This window comes from Gambusia affinis, linkage group LG14, assembly GCF_019740435.1.
Source record: "Gambusia affinis linkage group LG14, SWU_Gaff_1.0, whole genome shotgun sequence".
Classification (NCBI taxonomy): domain Eukaryota; kingdom Metazoa; phylum Chordata; class Actinopteri; order Cyprinodontiformes; family Poeciliidae; genus Gambusia; species Gambusia affinis.
Genome location: NC_057881.1, coordinates 13,003,813 through 13,023,588, shown reverse-complemented (window position 1 = coordinate 13,023,588; position 19,776 = coordinate 13,003,813). Strand labels below are relative to the sequence as shown.

Genomic DNA, 19,776 nt, shown 5'->3' with positions numbered 1-19,776 from the left:
AGGCTTGAAAAGTTTAAACGTTTTTAAACAGGAAAATCTGTAGGAAGCCTGCATGTCAGACATGGTGTTTTTTATGTGGAGTCATATTTTTATTTCTCACAAATATTGTTTTTTTAATAGAAACACAAATGCCCTATAATTAACATCCCTTTAAAGTAACCTGCCTCTCGTAAAAGAAACGCCAACCAGTGTAGAAGCTCATTTTAACCTCATAGAGATGCTGTACCTTGTATGACCACATGAGGGCAACCATTCACAGAAGTGGCACCTACTTTTGATGGCTTTATTTTCTTGTTCCAGGCCAGACTGCCTGGAGCCAGAAGGCTGGCCGCTGCTGCTGCTGCTGCTGCATTAAGTCACACTCACCACTGCTAGCTGTTTTATTAAAGAAAACCTCTGATGGAGACAATGTCCCTAAATAGCTTCTGACTGAGAAGAAGGAGCTCGGCATGAGGATTTCACTAAAATTTAATTATTATTTTTTTTTACTTTCATCCTTCTGTTCCTTTTTAAATTAGAATTTCAGTTTTTTTTTTCCTTCCATCTTTCAAGTGGCAGAATCTTAAATGATGGCCAACAAACTGTAAATACAATTATAGTAAAATGCAAAATAGATTTATAACTTAAACCCAAGTAAAGGAAAACTATTTTATTACTCTTAAAGTAAAATTTTTACAAATTGATATAGCCTTGAATTTAATGTTTTCTTATTCTTAAAATTACTCTTAATGTGACCCAACCCCCACTGCAATACACAGATGGTAATTACACTCTATAGAGCATTTCTTGGCATAAAGAGCACTTTCACACACATTCATGCACAGATTGGTAAGCAATTTTGTTTGAAGTGCCTTGTTTAAGGGCATATCGACATGTGGCAGTGGAGGAAGCTGGAATTGAACTTATTACTTTGCAAGAAAACCACACCACCTACTGATTCACAGTCAGTCCTAATTAATATGGCAAGAAGTTTCTATAAATTAAATTTCTTTAATTTTATTTGTGCCATCCCCAACAAATTAAAAAATCTAGAAAATGATCAAAGCGTAAAAGATAATATTCAACGCAGCAAACATCAACTCCCTACTGACTCCACATGCAAAAAAAAAAAAAAAGCCACAACTGAGAAGTCATATTTTTTTAATGTGATGGTTTCTCCTTTGCTAATACCAGCCTGGCCCCTCTCACAAAAAGAGAGAGGGGAAAAAAAAAAAAAAAAAAGACACAGGTACAATTTTTAATAAACAGCTGCCAAAAAGTCTTTATTCAGTCATAACGGTATGCTGCAGAATGAGTCTCTCTGCAGAAAGTCTAAACTGTACAAACACCAGGAAACGCGAAAAAGTAAAACACAGCTTACAACAAGAGAGATGGCAGTTTCTACACACAGAGATCACAGGAATAAAAACATTACAGTTAACAGTCAGTCAGATTCTTCTCATGTAGAAAATATTCATATACTGATAGAATCCGTTTTATAATGTGGGAAAGAATATAAGGAAATGTCAGAGGTGCAGTAGAATATAGATTTTGCAAAAGAGAAGGTATATATTGCAGCTATTTCTGTATGTTGGTTTGATAAATATATCCGGACTGACTCGGTGTGTGACACTGACGGCTGCTTGTGTGTGTGTGTGTGTGTGTGTGTGTGTTACGGAGACGTAGACCATTTAAAATGTGCAGAAAGCGAACATTCAGTTCAAACATGGCTTTGTGTGTGTGAGGTCCAAATCCCAAATGTATTTTTTGGGATACATTTTGATGTTTTTTTTGTTTTTTGTTTTTTTTTTTTTTTTAGATTTTTTTTGTTTTTTTTTTCGGAAACTAACTGCTGAGGTAAAAGTGAGGGTTGATGCCAAACTCATATCTGAACGTCAGCTTTTGCAGAGGTGGCTCCGCATTAAGAGGTCAAAAGGTGGAAAATAGTTTTATCAGTTCTAACTCACCATTTTCTTATAAAGGTTATTCTTGTTTTATTTCATTTTTATTCTAGATTAAGACAAAATCTGAAAGCACAATGAGAGCAGTGGTGCTGCCAGTCCTTCCAAGATGCTCTGTTCTCCATTTGACTTATTTAGGGTTTAAAACAGATTCATCAGCAGATAAATTCCTATATTCCAAAGCGATAAAGTGCAGATATAAACCTGTTGAATTGGAGACAAGCTATATTTCTCATCTAAAGCTTTGAGAAACTAATCCAGATGTTTCCCCTAACTGTCCTTCATTCAAGACTAGTTTTAAATATCCAAGAATTGTAGGAACAGATTGTCTTAATAGCCACACCAGACCTTGTAAAAGTAAGGCTCTCCAAACTTTAGTTTAATCTACATATTAACTGTAGAAATGACAGACTGCTGCACCTTAAAAAACCCCCAAAAAAACCACAGAACCATAAGTACCCAGCGCGCTCTGATAATATCTATCCAATAATAAAGAACACATAACACAATCATAACTGTTCAACATTTCTACATTTTCTCACAACAAACATCTATGGGATCAGTATTTTATGTTGCAGAATAAGACAGAGACGTGCATAAAGGAAACATCTGGGAAGTGTGCTGTATTCCGCCCCTTTACTCTGACAACCTTAAATAAAATTGAGTGGAAGAAATTCCCTTCACAGCCAAGATTCATAGCCAAGGGCTATCTCTGAAGGGAAGGGCAATCAGAATAACAATATACTTTACTGATCCCCGAAAGGAAATTGCTTATTTGTTGAGAAGCTACTCCACCCAAAATGTCAAATATTAGCAGTATAACCATAAGCAATATAACTATACTAATAAAACCTTATAGCCTCTTTTCAGGGTTTACCTCGCCTCTCAGCCAGAAATTGCAAAAGAATAACCTAATGTAAGCTTAATTAATTTATATTTTATATATATATATATAGTTAATCCAGTGTTTTGGTGAGAAAAAAAATCTTAGTTGAATTTAAAGTAATCTCATGTTGTGTTAAACTTTCTTTTGCTAACCTTGAACTTGTTGCACAGAATCCAGAAATTGGACAGCAGCGATTAAGGCCAGCTGACCTTACAGATTGAGCCCGCTACAATAAAACCCAAACTGAGCTCCCTGCAGCTGTGTGCTGCTCGCTGAGGCCTGAAGTCCTCTCCATGCCTTCATGCTGCTGCTTAGAATCAAATCTCATCAGTCCAGAGAAGCAACCAGAGCTCCTCTGTTCAACTCCTCTGTTTATCTCGGCCCCTGGTTTGAGGGTGATGCTCTGCAGCCTTCCATGTTTATGATGATTAGTCACACTGCTTGGTACGAAGCGTGCCAGCGGGAGGCTTATTGGACTTCGTCAGTCTTCCATCTGATAACGCGAGAGGTGCGACAGCTTGCACACTGAAATGTGCATTACGGCTGCGAAAACGCAGAAAGATTGTCTGGGGCTGAGACGCTCGCGCTCACGGCGAGCTTTCGTGCTCGACGAAAACACAACAGGAGGAGGTGTGAATGTTGCATTGAGCAGATGGGTCGTACCTCGGGAGGTCACAGGAACCACTCCCCGCATCACGGAAAGGCTAGCAGCTTTAGCAGAGCTCCTCCACCCAGACACGAGCAGCTTCCATGTCATCCCAGGGTGAGACCCAAAGCCGCAGGGACATATGTCAGGCGGCGAGGGAACAAACCGCTCTGACACCAAGACATCATGTCCACGTGCGAGTGTTTGTGTGAGAGGGTCTGAGATGGTGAAGCTCTGGAGCCCAGAGATCTTCATACGGTCATTTTTTACATATTTATTCAGTTTTAGCGTTTTGTTGTTGTTGTCACACTTACATGGTGCAGGTCTTCAACCAAGCCTTAATATCATAATACTGGAAGCTGAAATTCTGGTAATAACTAAAAAAAATAAAATAAAATAAAAAAACAAACTGCCGTTGTTGCTGTAATTTTTCCTCAATTAGTGATCTTTAACTTGGTTACTTTAATTAAAACTTGCCTGATGATCTGACAAATGTAAGTATGACAAAGTAGCACAAGCAGAACAATCTGAAATGGGGTAACTACTTATAGTCACAGCGCTGCAAATTTCTGAGATTTACAGAAACTAGTGATCTGCTGGGATTTTCACTCGATCTGCTCGTCATTTTGTAGAAAACGGTTCAAAAAAGTGAAAACATCCAGTGACTGGAAATAAAATACCATGTTGATATCAGAGGGGAATGAGCAAATAAATTCTAAATTATAGGAACTCAAATAACTCAGCATTACACACGACTGGAGACAACTTCTGTTTCCAAAACGTTCTTAACTACGCTCCCTTATTTTCATCTGTTGCATTAGAAACAAAGGAGGAGTCTGCAGGCATGTTATAGATTTACTAGTTTCCATATCTCTTTTTGATAAAGTGAGAAAACAACGAGCCGAAGTGTAAAAACAGATGCCACAGCTCCTAATTGGATGTTTAATACGACCATCGTAAGATAGCATCTGCAGAAACGTTGTGTTTCTCTGGTGTTAGGGAAAATATGTCTAATTTATTTCGGATATCTTTCAGTCACTCTTTGTAATCTTTATGAATGGTAAACAAATTGTCCAAGATTTTTATTTGCTTGCTTATGATTTGGTTAAGAAGATATTTTAGCTTCTCCCTAAGAATACATTTATTCCACTCAACTATCACCACTGCTTTCATTTGAACATTTCAGAAACTCTTTTTGACTCCAGAATGTCGTCTTTATTTTTTATTTTAAATCCTCCCCGTTAACGAAACGAGAACCTGAGCTTCTCGGTATGAAATAACACCCGCTCCGCCTTTCTCTACTGACTTCCATCTCTGTGCAACGTCAGATACGTTGGAGTTTGACATTTTCCAACCCAGCTGGGTCACCGAATGCACCGAGCAGGACGGGAGGGAGACAGGCTGCATCTACGGTTAGGGTTGTACAGGTCAGCTACACATGGAAAACATTTACATTTCGAGGCTTTCAAAGGATAAAAAAAAAAAGTCAACTGAAATTGTGCCAAGCTCCTGGAGGGTGGAGAGCAGCCTCCGACTGACAAATTGCTCAGGGAAGTTTTGTGAAATCCACACGTTTCTGCTTCCCATAATGGCTGAGATGGCCTAGCAAACTGGAGCAGGCCAGCACGGTTCTAATGTCACAGCTGCTTAAGTCAACCAGCGGTGACAAAGCTAAAAATTTTGCTTTTAAAATCTTTAAAGCTAAATTTACCCAGAAAATGTAGCTTTCTAAAAAAAACTTAAGCAAAGATGATGTTCGGATTCGTCAGCACATTCTTGTGGATGTTTTTACACCTTTCATCCGAAATTTAACGGGGCGTCGATGGAAGGTGTCCTTTCAAAGTGCTTGGGTAAACTACAACAAAAAACAAAGCCATTGTTTGTATTTTTTTATCTCTTTACACCAATTATCAGCCGTGGGAGCAGCTGAAGTTGGGCTTAACACCCACACTGAGGCGACACTGGCTGTTCTCAACCCGTTCATGGTGCTACGGCACACATAAAAGACACTTATATAAAGTCACTACTTTACTTATTTGCATGCACATGCAGCATTAAAAATACTTATACCAGAGTAGTACACCGTTTGAAGAGAAAAGTGTAAAAATCCAGTGCGACAGTCATTGAGTTCTTGAGGTCTATGTGATTTTAATTATATATATATATATATATATATATATATATATATATATATATATATATATATAAATGAAAACAGCCAGTGAGATGATTCTGTCGGAAGAGAGGGACGGTTGCCGCTCTCTGTTGCATATTCAGGTTGAACCCCGGGGAGCTGTGTCACTAATGCCTCTGAAGGAAAACAGCTAATTAATGCTGCATTCAAAGCCAATAATGGAATCAAGGTTGATGAGAGCGGGGTAAAGGAGGGGGGTTCTTTTTTTTCCGTTAATGTTCACCCACATTCAACACTGAAAGGGAGAGGAGTCCCGCTCAGGTTCCTGCGGAAGGCAGATCATTTCACCGACTGTTTTGGTGAAGGAAGCTTCCTTGATTTCCCAAACATTCCCGGTGTGCACCACGACATTTCCTCGCACGGTGGTCTACAGAGCCCTTGCGTGAAAGGGAGAGACATTAGTCATGTTTGGGAAAACAAGGATGACAATCGCACAATAAACGACACGTGGAAAATTCATCGTCATAGTAGTTGAAAAAACAGTTTACAAGTTACAGCAAAGAGTAGAAAAGTCACCCCAAATGTCTTTCTGGAACCAAAAACAGAAGAAAGAATGGGAGAGGCCAAAACGGGTCTCTCTCTCTCCGTACACAACGCACAAGACGGATTTCTTTGCATCACAAATCTATTGACTCATAGATACAAAACATAAAAAAAGCAGAACTCAGACTAGCCAGCACCAGAAACATTCCATCGTCGTCTTCGTCCGTGTGCTGCTGACTGAGCAGGTCACACGTCCCACAGTTTCAACACGCAACGTGGTGAAACTCCACGCTTATCAAGGCACATTCAACACTCCTCCAAATATACTCAGACTGAAGATGATCCTGGAGCAACAACACACACATTTCTGGTCATGTTGTTTAGAAAACCTTGAGCACTTTGCTAAAGTTTTGTCACATTACAACCACAAATGTAAAACCGATGTGTGTCACTAAGAATTTAATCTAATCTCCGAGGTCTTAAAGTTGTTGCTGACCTGGAGGAATCCAATGAGCAATTTGCTATAAGCTACAGGGGACAAAGTGAAACATGTAGAAGAAGATGCTTTGGTCAGAAGAGGCCAAAATTAAACTCATTGGCCAAAATGCAAAATGGGGTGGAAAGCTAGCTCCTGGCTGGATCATTTTCCAGGTAAAGCAAGGTAGTTGCAGAATCATGCTGTGGGGAGGCTGTCCTTCAGAGGGATCAAGAAATCTAGTCAAGTTAATCGGATGGCGGAGGAAGGTAAATAATGAGGAATGTTGGAAGAAAGCCGGTAAAGAAACTTAAAACTTAAATGGAGTCACACAAGTCACAGGTATTATTAAATGTTATAGATCAAAGCATATTTGTATAAACAAAATGGTTAAAACCTCATATTATTTTCCCATCAAGCTTAAAATTTGTGCACCACTTTGAATTGATTTATCTCAATAAATTCCAGTAGGACAGATTGACGTTTGAATGTGGCTGGAATGTGACAAAAACCGAAAGGGTCAGGTGTGGATACTTTGCAAAGCTCTGTATAACAAGTGGCAGAAATAACTTTAGTCTCTGTGACTCATTTTCACATTCCTGAATAAACGAGAGAATGAAGAAAACCAAGTAAAAGTGAGAGAGACTCTCCTCTTTTCATTGACAGCAACACTTGCACAATCAGCCAATAAAAAAATCAAGCACACAACAACCCATAAAGATGGCAGGCGGGAAACCTGACCACCACATGACTTCTAACTCCTTCAGAGCGCCACCTGCTGCCAGCCTGCAGAAAGCAGGAAGCTCTGTGTGCAGGGAGGCAGATAAAGATGCCTCGGACGTTTCTTTATCGCCCGCTGGGAGGGGAGGCGGCTGGTTAATCAGCACCCACAGAGGCGAAAGGAACTTCCTTAACAGAACAAAAGTCTCTTCGCCGCACCAACCATGAACAACGCAAACAAAGTTTTGAGAGAGTACAGTTCTGGATACTGGTGCACACTGATACTGGTTAGATATACTGCACTACGGCTTATATTGTAGCATACTGACCTATATATGGATGATACAGGATATATTAAGTGTCAGTTTCTTGTCACGCACAAGTGTTGTCGTGTAGCGAAAGATCAGTTACATAAACCAGGACTCCATATAAAACTGTCAACAACATGAGCTGCAGTAAAAGCCATCGTTGCCCGTAATTACATTGGACACACGGCCAGAGTCCACCGTTAACTCGGAAGAGGAGAGTTTTACAACACCCATAAGCACAACAACGCAATCTTTGTTTTATTCTGCGCATAATTCACAGCTCAGCCCTTCATTAGGCAGCACAGAACAACCAGAAGCTCTTTGCAGAAAACAAACCAAAACAAAGAAAATCTTAAGTATTCAGATTAATCTCGCTGGCCTTCTGATGGCACAGTTTCCAATCGTCCTTGCCAGAAAATCCCCAACTTCCGTCCACAAGATTTGGAGGTTGAGAGATCGCTTTAATATAAATAAATCACATCAGATGCTGTTAGGCATCATTAGAAATATTTTTTGGCCAGGTTTTCCTGAAACAAAGTGAATTATTCAGAAACTCCTACATGCTTCAACATGTTCATCTGATGGTTTGGTAAAACGCCAACAGGACCTGCAATCATAGTCAGAAAAACCAATTTGTTGCAACAGAAGCGAAATAATTCAGACATTCCTGGATGAAAACACTTATTTTATTCTCTCTGGAGCTTTTGACTGCTTCACATGGTCTTCATCAGAAGGGTAAGTGCTCTGTTGAAGTTTATCCATACTATATGTAGCTTATTCTCATAATAGCCCAGATCATTGTGAGAGCTGAAGGCTACAGAATGCATCCAACATCTGCATAGAGACTTGCAGCAGCCAGTCATGCAATTTTGGCCATTTTAAATGCAACAAAACCAATAATATTTTAAATTGCAGGTAACATAAAGTTTTTTGAGGCAATAAAAATATTTAGCCAAAAACAACACATTTTTGGCTATCTCCTCTATTGGTTGTACAAAGTTTTTAAAAATCCTTAGAAAATGCACTGCAGCTAATGATGCTAAAGGCTATCCAATAGTACAAGTCAAGGTCTCAAATACGTTTGAAGAGTTTTTGCAGTTTTTTTTTTAACAATTGGTAAATCAAAAATAGTTCCAGTAAATATTATACTCATATTCATTTATAAAACCTATCCACAATGCAGCACTCTCTTTCCTATACCGAAGATTGTGTGAGCCAGTTTGAGGGATAGTTGTACAAAACCTTTGTTTTTGTTTGCTTGGATATGTCAATTAACAATATTGCATGTAGAAAAAAACACATGTTAAATTCCTGTTGCATGTATCTGGTAGTAAGCAGTTTTAAATTTCGGGAAGAGAATAATTCTTCCAGTTAAAACGGAGTCTTTCCTCTCTACTGTCGCCATGTGACTGCTCAGTATGGGGGATTGCTGCAAAGTTAACGACTCAGTGCAATCTGCTGGGTTTACTGGGAAGAAACCTTTTACTAAATGGTGTAATAAACTGAACTTAGCTGCACTGTACTATAACTATGACTCAGTTAGAATGAATACTTCAATTTAATCTGCTTATATGACCACATATGAATTGTTTTTGACAAATTTGTGAACTAGTGTCAAATAAACAACTGACCTAGAATTGCTACATTTGCGAAGGAATTTTTAAATGCTGTGTGAATAATTAATAGCCAGCCAATAACGTAGTAACTTTTCATAAACTGGCAAAATATTATGTCACTGTCATAATCTAAAATATAGATCACAAGATTGTAACAACAAAGTTATTATGTTGCTGGCTTTATTACATTAAAAATACAAAAATGGTTACACAGTTAAAGTCTTCCTTTCCTCAAATCAAAACACGCTAAGCACTACTCAGATGCATTTATGTATTTTGTCCAAGAGAATACTAAAAGTGTATTTTAGAGACGGCTCATGCCTGTACAGTCTTTAAGGCATCAGATTTCTACCACCGATGAAGACATTGTGTCACAGGTCAAAGCTCAAGGAAATCAAATAAACAAGCCATTAATGAATATTATTCTCCCTCCAAGTTAGGTGCTAAAATGTTTTACTTGTGCCTTAACGCACTTCAGCGTGCCAACATCTGATAGAAAATGATCTGATTGCTTTGAACTCCTGTAATCTACACATGAAAAACATTTTTTATAACAAATGTGTCTTTTATTACAGTAGCATAACATCATACTACCAATATGTGAAGATAGATGTAATCAGGAAGACAACTCACATTAAGAAATCACCATCTTAAGATCACTAGCTCTGCAGACCGAGGTTGTCATATGATGTTAACGTTTGTCTGATGAACCAGATCTGAGTTTGTTTAATTATCTTGCTTAAAGACTCAGCCATGACACATTTTCAATTTTCCAACAGTGTCAACTAAGGTTTTAAACTACCATTTCCTGGTATTTAAAACGCTCTGAACAGTGAGCGTTGAGTATTTATCTCCATTTCTTGTCAAACCAAACTGGGATGATTTCTTCTGGAAAAACGCAATCTTAGTCTCTATGGAGACCAAATCACAAAGTTCCAGTTCAAGTCCAATGATTTTAGTGCTCTAACTGTGTTAATTATTCTTATTCTTATTATATATTTTTCTTCCTCATCCAGTCCTGTTTACCGCAGCTACAGCGATTTCAAACTACTCGATTGCTTTGACTGTAGATATGGCCATGTTTAAACAAACAGCTATTTATTTGGAGCTAATTAGTTTCCCCGAGAGATTAGTCTGAAATGCATTTACCTCGATTAATAGGAATGTTCACTCATCTTTTCCATTTTGAAGAGCGGCTAAAAGAAATCAGCCTGCATCACATTACATATCTGACTTACAAGAAAAAGTTTTTTGCTTTGTATCGTTACTATTTTTCTCACTAAATAAGTATATTTTAATTAAAGGTGCATTGTTTTATATCACATTTTTTCATTCTGAAATGATGCTACTGCAATAAAAGATGAATTTATCTTCAGGCCTTTCCCACATCTTCACAGAGATGTGTGGAGGGCGCCGTAGATTCAGGCTGCGGTCGTCACTGATTTGTGTCCGGACACATCGGCAGACTTCAGTCAGGGTGTTTTTTATTTTCATGTTCTCTACAGCAATATAACAATGTGTACAAAAATGGAATCGATGCGATCAGAGGGAGAAACAGCACTGCGTGGGTATTTATAGCACCTCTGTTTCTCCCCCCGCCGCGGCCACAGCACCAGAACCTCGACCTCAGCGGGCGGAGGCTCTAAAAGCACCGTCAGGTTGGAGCAATCTTTGTGCCGCTGTTGACGAACGACGCTCTCGGCACTGTGAAGCAGGTCGGACCATTCCAGGAACAAACCCTGGAGTTTCCAGAGGGAGCTGACAAATAAAGCAGCAAGAGCTCTTTTGAGTTTTATTTGGAACAGACCAAAAATAAACAGTGTTGCATTAGCTTAACTTTAGCCAAATCTGGTAAAAACTGAAACATATTAGCGATAATATCTTGTGAAATTAGCTGCCTGGAAATGCCGCTGCTTCGTTTATATCCGGCCTTTGCCAGCAACTCTGAGGACTGCAGGGACTCGTTCCTGGAACCTGGACTGCGGCTGATGCCAAGTGTTTCCAAACTCGAGTCGAGAAGAACAGAAAAAGCACCACAGTGGTGGAGAGAAAGCAGTGGGAAGTACACGGAACAATAACTACAAATTAAAACAAAACAAACAAAAAAAAAAGGAACATTTTCAACTCGGCCGCTAACTAAAACATCCATGAACTCAAATTGGACCCGAGCGAAACCGGTGACACTTCGAGAAAGGTGTGCAGTTCCATGCAACTTTGCCTGGAGTTCCTTCAGTTTCCCACGCTTGGATGGAAACACAATTAGACTTCAATCATCTGTGGGTTTGGGATACGTTTAGCGGATTAGTGGGACCATGAAGAAGCACCAAGTGGGTCACACTTAGAGAGAACAACACAACAAGCTGAGATTGTAATGAGTTTCCTCCTACAGCCTCCTCAGAAGAACATGAAAATAAAATGAATAAACAGTTTATATATATATATATCTATATGCATATACATATGAAAAAATAGTGAAAGGAAAACAGCCTAAGCTCTTTTTTTTCCAGCTTTGAATTTAAATGTTTCTCTTTTTCTGAAACTATATAGATTTGTCCTTATTTTTTTTTTTAAAACAACAATATGTTCACATTGTACAAGGGCGAATGAGCTTTGAAATAATCTAAATGTAACGACAGAAGAAGCACAATGATTCGACATTAAGGCTGAACAGCAAACTTTTCTCAAAACATGTCCAAAAAAAAAAAAGATTCAGATGAACCGCTTGATCTATGAGCTTAAAAAACAAAACAAGCATAGAGTGATACACGAGATCTCCATATATACAGAAAACAACAACAACAAAAAGGACAAAAGTAAGAGCTACGCCTGCAGATGTGGAAGTACTGAATGGTAAAATGGCAAATGCGAGTTTATCAGCTGGTGTTGGTTTATAATAACTGGTGTAAAAATGGCTGACAGAAGTGCAAACCAAGATTAGAGCATGCGTTTAAAAAATAAAAGCCTGACACGTAAAAGGAGGGCAAACACACACGAGGAAAAGACGAGGTGCCTGCTCGTCCGACTCTGCGTCTTGTCTTCGACACGTTTGTTTGTGATTCACAACAATGTAATAAAGTTGGCCTCGGTCCGTACGTTGCCTCTGAGCCAAAATGGAATATGAAATTCAAAGAACACTTTCTTTTTCTTTTTTTTTGAGGGAGGGGGGGAGAAAATTTCTTCAATTACAATCTGAAACTTAGACTGTAAATCTGTTTGCATGATGGGAAGTGAGTGGATAAGTGCAGTGCATGGTAAACAACACCCAAGTGACCTAATAAGGTGCCGGTCATTTCACCAGTTTGCCATTTTATACTTTTCTTATTTGACTTTTGCAAAGAGAGCCTTCTGCCGTTGAGATGGACTGGGAAAATATAACCACCAGAATCTGATGATTTGAGCTGGATCGGGCTTGACCAGCGACAAGTCGTTTGGAAATGAAAACAATCCTCTGTCTTTCAGAGAACATTAGCGCTACATGGTTGCACTGACAACACTCTTCATTGTGGAAGTTTCTATAGAGTGATAAAGTCTTGAAACAGTTTTTTTTTTCAGGAGCAGCAAGGTGCTTCAAATCGTCAGAGGAAGCATGAAGACAAAAAGAAAATTGTAATTATAGAACATGCTAGAACAAGTTCATCCAGACTGCAAGAGTGAGAGAGAGCAATAATTTGAGTAGATAACAGGAAGGCTTTGTGTTTATGCTTCATGCATTCGAAAATGCTGGCTATTAGAGCTTTCAGGATTGAGGTCTTCAATTTCAAGTGATGTGGTAAAAGTCTCACATACAGGACTCTGGCTAATTTGAGTGGTAATCACAAGAAATCTTGGCACAACTACAACCTAGTTAACCGTGAGCTACAGGTAATGAACACCAACAGCTAAAAATATGAACTATTCAAAGATGTTTATTTTTCTGTCTCAGAAAAGTGCTGAGAAGTTCCAGAGAACTAAAGTGGACTACTAACAAGTGCTGGTGGCTATTTATGTAACACCAGTTCTGAAGTCGGACCTTGGATCTGGGAATGTTATCGATCCCAATTTAACAATGCGCCAGGAAAGAAAACAAGCAGGATTTGCTAAGTGATATGCCGAGTTAACAGAAATGTTTTTAACAATATAAAACGAGTTCCACTGCACTTTGTGATCAAGTTAAAGATATCTCTTAAAAGGTAAAAAGAAGTTTTTACTATGATTGTCACAATGTTTTATATGCAGAGTAACCACATTAAGTTTTGAGGTCTGGGTTGCTAGACACTTGCAGCTTTCCCAACCTTAAAGTGACCTTTATGTCAATTTCTTTCCAACTTGAAGCTTGGACATTTTAACTTCTGAGTAAAAATTACATCAGTTATGATACTGATAGCAGCTTTTTCTCGTACAACAAACTGTTTTAAAATTGTTTTCCCTATATGACGATTCTTGAGGCGAACTACCACGGTAATCCCTTTATAAGATTTTCAAAAGATTTTGCAGCTACTGCTGTCTCTCTCTCTCACACACAGTGTGACGTCGTCTCTCATCTTTATATAGCCAAGCAATGATTGACGATTCACAGAAGAAGCAAGAATTAAAATATTTTGAATTCGTATACATTATTTAATCATAGTTCTCAGAAAGAACTCAAAATCTTGCAACATAAGCATCGGCATGTAAAACTTGGCAGAGGCAAGTTGGTGCTTTTCATGTGACGTATAATAATAACCTTTGGGGTTTAACTTAAATTATTGTATTCTCCTGAAAGGAAATGTAGCTATGTGAATAGAATAAATATGAGCAGGAGGTATTCTATAGTTATTTTGGTTTGGTCACGCTTCATAATCACATTTTCTAAACGTTTAGTGGCCCAAATAAATAACAGAATTGCAGCCAATAGAAGCAGAGCTCTATATTTCATAAAGGAAAGATAAATGACTTAATGCGAGTATTTGATCATTTTTTAAGATTGATTGTATGTTATTTGTTAAAATATCTAACTGACAAATCATCTGATAAACGGTTGAACAGTTTGTTTATGGGGCTGAAATGCCAACAACAACAATGCCAATACAAAAATTATGGTACAAAATAGCAAAGTGGTGAACTGACCCAGAGCTTTTCCCTTCACTTCTACAAAAGACAAGAATGGCGTATGCAACTATGTCGTTTTTTTTTGTTTGTTTGTTTTTTTTTGCTGTTACATCTCATTCATAGAAACCATTTTAATAAGAAACTGAGTTTACATAGTGGTATAAATCTTTTTTAATTTTTTTAAATTAGTGCAATTCTTTTGGTTTTCAGCCCTCCTCGCTTTTGCTTACAGATAATAAAGATGCACCTTTGTAGCATTTGTAAACAAAAGTTTCCCGTTTTAGCGGTTCCCTTTGGAACACTGCGAAAAGTACTGGAGGGAGAGGGTTACTCATCTCTGCATGTGGTGAAAACATGTTGCTCATTTAATGGTGCGACTCCAAGAGCTGCCAGGGAGTTGTTTTTTAGAACGCGCTTTGTTTAAAATCTTCAGATTGATCCCATTAAAACGAGAGAAGAAGCAGCATGCTTAAAAGAAGAAGTAAACATGGCACAGCAACAAAAGCCCCCAAAAAAAACAAAAAACCCCAAAACAAAACAAAACAAAAAAACAAAACAATCCATGAACAACATGACAGAGGAAAGAGATTTTGGTACAAAGTTCAGAAGCTGCTGAGATGGAAGCAGCTCCATCTCAGGAGCTTAAACCCGACGTTTAAGCTGCTGGTTCTTTCACCTTGAGAATCACATCCCTGAACCACAGGAAGGAAATGACTTGAATAAGCAGGTTATTGTTCGTTTAAGTGTGATGTGGTCCATCTGTTTTCCCTGACTTAAGTTTGCATTGATCATTCACCTCGTGTGTCTTTCACTTCCTTCTCGTTCCCACCTTTTATCCAATCCCCTTGCGTTCTCGTGGTGTGCTGAAGTTAACAGGAATGATTGTGATGTCGGGGATAGAATATGACCTCAAAACGTCCAGAAATGAATCAAAACGAGGGCAAGGGTTGAAAGAAGAACAAAAAAATAAAATTAATTCTCCTCCAATGTTCTTCTTTTGGATAAAAAATTAAAAGTCTTCTTTTGAATTTTTTTTTCATTATAACACAAAAACACTTTTTGGTCTTGTTGTTTGTTTTTCCTCGATTGCTTCTTAGACAAGACTCTCCATTTAAAACCAGAGCTGTACAAAACTAGAAAGATGCAACACTGAACCCGACATGAAAAGATCTATTTTTACACCTCTTAGCTGCACTGGGGTTTCCCATTCACTGGGAATGACGGGGATGGGGGAGGCAGAATTAGGAATCCTGGACAGAACTGGGAAAAAAACAAAAGGAAAAGGAAAGAAAAAGAAAGAGAAGGCGCTCAGCCATCCTTCATTTGCCTCCGCTGCTGGAAGAGATTCGCTAACGTGGAAGAGGGGCCGGAGCTTGACGGATAGTTGCGATTCTGGGCTGCAGAAAGACCAAATGCATGCAAAATGAAGCCCCCTCGCTCCACATTTCTCTGGCCAACAGCTACGGCGCCTGCTGCTGAGGCGTTGCATTGGCCGGCTGGGATCAGTCGGTGAATCTCTGACAGGCTTTCTTCCAGCGGCAGGCGGTGCACCACATGTCGCGGTTTTCCATCCCGTACACCTTACGGCACTTCTTCCCCTCGCCGCGCACTTTCCGGCTGGGGAGGTGAAAAACGGAAACGACACAAAAAAAGGTCACGAAGGGGTTGAAGTAAACGATTAAGATCCATTGTGCTAATGTGCAAAATAATTTTCGTCACAGCCAGCAAAGCGGACTCTCTGAGGTGCATTTTTTTGGCAGGTAATGAGCAGCGAGCATCCGGTACCTGAGGGCAGTGGTCGCTCTAGGAGGGGACGAAAGGACGGCGATGGTCTGGGACCGCTGCTCTCCAAATCCCTGGCTTTTAGTGGGAGACACCTGGAGAGAGGACACAGAAACTTAATCATGTGAAGTGAAAGGTTAAAGAAAATCAACAGAAATATTTTAATGCCAAAAATTGGATTGCATTTAATTGCAAAATCCTCCCAGTGTCACACCTCTAAAAATGATTTTGAAATTAAAGTTACCAAAGCATTTTAGTAGCTTTTATTAACTTTAAGTGATCCCTTTTTACGTGGTTGTAAATTTTTACAAATAAATTTCCCAGTCTGTTATTTTGCTACTCTGTTAAACCATTTCAAAATTCAATGTTTCACAAACCCAGTTTCACAGATTTTTCCACATAAGTTTTAAAAACATTATGACAATTAGTGCACAAAATACTCATCAGCTTTCGTAAAAAAAAACCCCAACATATATATATATTCTCTCCATTGTCTTTTTGCCTTAACGTTAAAAAAAAAAATCATTAAAACTTCAAAACATCTGGGCTAGACAGTCACCTGTTGTAAGACCTTCGAATAAATCAAGGTGATAAAATATTAGGTGAAAAATTCAGCAAACTAAAAAACTAAGACATTTTCAGACATTAAATGTATTATCTTTAAAATTATGGAACAAGACATAAAATCAGAAAAGTCTCACATTTTTCTATCCTCGTTCTGCGGGCAATTTTGATGGCTGCATAAATAAACGTTGACATTCCCTCACCGTGTTTCCTGTGAAAGTGACGGGAGGAGACTGCCAGGAGATGCTGAAGCTGGAGCTGTTGGTGGGAGTGAAACTGGTGGAGGACGAGTTGCTGCTGCTGGAGGGGATGGACACCGGAGCTGTGGCCTACAGGACGAGATTCGAATGTTTTAAATGTTTTCATGCGATGTTGTAAGTCAAACGTTTTCTCTTCATTTCATTTTACAGCTAATATTTCCTCGCCTGATAGGCGTGGTCCGTGTGGATGAGGTAGAGAGCGCTTGGAGCGGAGCGGCTGAGCGGGGTGGTGCCGCCGGGGTGAGGCTCCTTGGAGTCGGACGGGTGGGCGGGTCGCTGGGAGTCCGGCTGGTGGTTGAGAGGGGCCAGAGGCGACGGGGGCGGCGGCGGGGGAGAGAGGATGGAGGAGGACACAGGCGACAGGCTGCTCAGCCCGTCGGCAACGGAATCCGTGTTGAGCTTGATTTCTGTGTAGTAGAAATCCTCCTCGCCATCGCTGCAGTCTGAATCACAGTTACGCCTAAAAAAGTGACGCGTAGAGATTTAGGAAAGCAAGAGAAAGCAGGTCAGTGAAATCTAATGACAATTCACCCGTCAACATTAGACAATTTATCTTTCGTTCTCTCCGTTTCCCTCCTGGTTTCTCACAACATGACCTGGAGTTTTTATTCCAGTCCATAAATGCTGACTATTTAGCATCTGTGTGTCTCACAGAGTCACAACGAGAGCTGTGGTTCACTAAAGTTAGTGAATGCTGGTGTCTTACCCCAGGTGGATGGTGCGGATGTGTCTCTGGATGCCTGCAGTGGTACTCAGCACTTTGCCACAATTCTTCCACAGGCACTTGAACATCACCTTCATGGAGTTCTGCAGGAAACACAAAACAGAAACGTGTTCATTCAGATTAAAGTGATAATCTGACCTTAAAAGTTGACTTTTGAAGTACAGATGAAAAAAGCAGCATAATGCAGTGGATTATTGACTCTGCCACTAGCACAAACTAAATTAATTTACCTAAAACAAATAATAAACTTTAATTGATATTTGTTGCAGACCAAATATTGTATTTGGAGGCGGGAACAATTAATCCAGCTACTCAAGGACGAAGTCAATAAAGTGAAACTCTACCCATTCTGCCTCTGAAAGTAGTCCTCAAAAATCATCCAACAGCAGCCTCATGCTGATGTTTTATGAAAGTGTATGACTATGCAATCTGAAAAGACTAGATGGGTTTAACTATCTAGTCTTGAAACCTTGATCCTGTGAGAAAAACATGAAGGCCAGACTCACTTTTGCCAGAGAATGTAAACAAAGACCTGGACTTCTGGATTATTGTCTCTGGACAGATGAGTCTAAAAACTGAACTGAGGACATGTTTGGTATGAAACAACACAGAATTAAAAAAATATGTGGAGGTTTTTTTTTTTTTTTGTGACAGAAATGTACTCCTCCATGGCCACATGATTTTTTTTTCTTGGAATTTCTATTACTACTATTTTTCGTTTAGTAAGTCGAACCAGGTTAGTTTCTGTACTGTAATTAAATCTCTCTATTTTCCTAAATTTAAATGTGAAAAATATGCTGGACATCAATCAATATGTGGACATTTCTTTAAAAAATACAAATATTTAGGTTGTCCCAATTGTTTTACAAAAGTATAATAATAATAATCAGTTTGGTTCATTTTTATAATTGCTGGGAACAATAGTATTTTCTCTGCTCAAACATGGAGGTCTTATGTCTAATAGTAACTCCACTGTTGTTTAGGTCACACTGAGTCAGGAAGCAGCTGCAACAACGATAAAACAACCTCTCAAACTTTGAACTAGTGATTAATCGGTCGCTCTGTTAATCAGGATGATAATTTCCCTTTACTGACTTAATCCCCATGCGCTGATTATTCCAGGGCATCAACCGTTAATCATTTCACAACGACGGCAACCAGAAAATAAATAGGCAAAAATTGCAGACACATCTGCATTGCAGGCAGCCTCGCCTGTGGATATGATAAAAGACGAAGGTTTTAATTAGACCTGGATTGTGTTTTTCCCATTGCAAGCCAGATTAAAGAACAAACCAATTTAAAATGAGTTAAACATAAAAAAAAAAAAAATAAAAAAAAATCTTTAGCAGCTGCAAGAACCAAACGTACGGCTGCTCTGCTCTGCTCTCAAAAAAAGATCCGACATTTATTTTTTATGTGCACACCAAAACTGTGGAGGCAATAAATTATTTATATACGTTATACTGAGCAAACATGTGGTTCGACACTTATGTTACCAACAAACATATGTCTTTCCTCTGAAACCTCAAAACAGGAACGTGGATTTTAAACCAAACTGAAATGCCTGAAAATTTCTCCTCAGTTTGCATTGAATCTGCTGTGTTCTTCACAACATGCTGTGTATCTGTCTGCCTTTGACATATGGGGAGATGTTTGTTTTCTTTGCCTCTGTAATTCAAAACATACTAACATTCCTTCAACCCTCAATCCAAAAAAAAAAAAAAAATGAAGGAAGGGTGGGGTTGGATAAGCAACTTCACCGTGCAAACATTTGCCTTTCAAGTATCCGTCACTGGACACACAAGCCACTTGTTAATCTAAACATTGTGGTGTTTAAGTGTTATTGATATTAAAGAACAGCATTTTCAATAGAAGATTACAGAAATTGCAGTGAAATTAGCTGGTGAAAAAGGCCTACCAAACATAAGATTTCTCCATGTGCAGATGATATTTCACGTTTTGTTTCAAATCCCTATTTCAAGCCTCAATGATACCGAAGTAGAAATGTTTCAAGACACACAAACACGTTTTTGCTCATTTGGGGTTGCTGGGGTCATGATTGGGTTTTTTCCTACAGCCTCAAGCTCCGGATAGCAACTGAAGGAATGAGA

At 39.0% G+C, this 19,776-nt stretch overlaps 1 protein-coding gene across 1 annotated transcript in view; it reads right to left on the bottom strand.

The window, feature by feature from the left end:
* Positions 1 to 14,519: 14,519 nt before the first annotated feature.
* The window catches only part of znf704 (zinc finger protein 704), a 55,526-nt gene continuing 50,269 nt past the window's right edge, over positions 14,520 to 19,776 (bottom strand). Inside the window, exons 5-9 of the mRNA XM_044137723.1 lie at positions 17,648 to 17,748; positions 17,107 to 17,401; positions 16,885 to 17,010; positions 16,121 to 16,212; positions 14,520 to 15,952 (exon numbers count right to left, since the gene is read on the bottom strand). Coding sequence (XP_043993658.1) covers positions 15,838 to 15,952; positions 16,121 to 16,212; positions 16,885 to 17,010; positions 17,107 to 17,401; positions 17,648 to 17,748 — 729 coding nt within the window. The 3' untranslated portion in view covers positions 14,520 to 15,837. The remainder of the gene's footprint in view (positions 15,953 to 16,120; positions 16,213 to 16,884; positions 17,011 to 17,106; positions 17,402 to 17,647; positions 17,749 to 19,776) is intronic.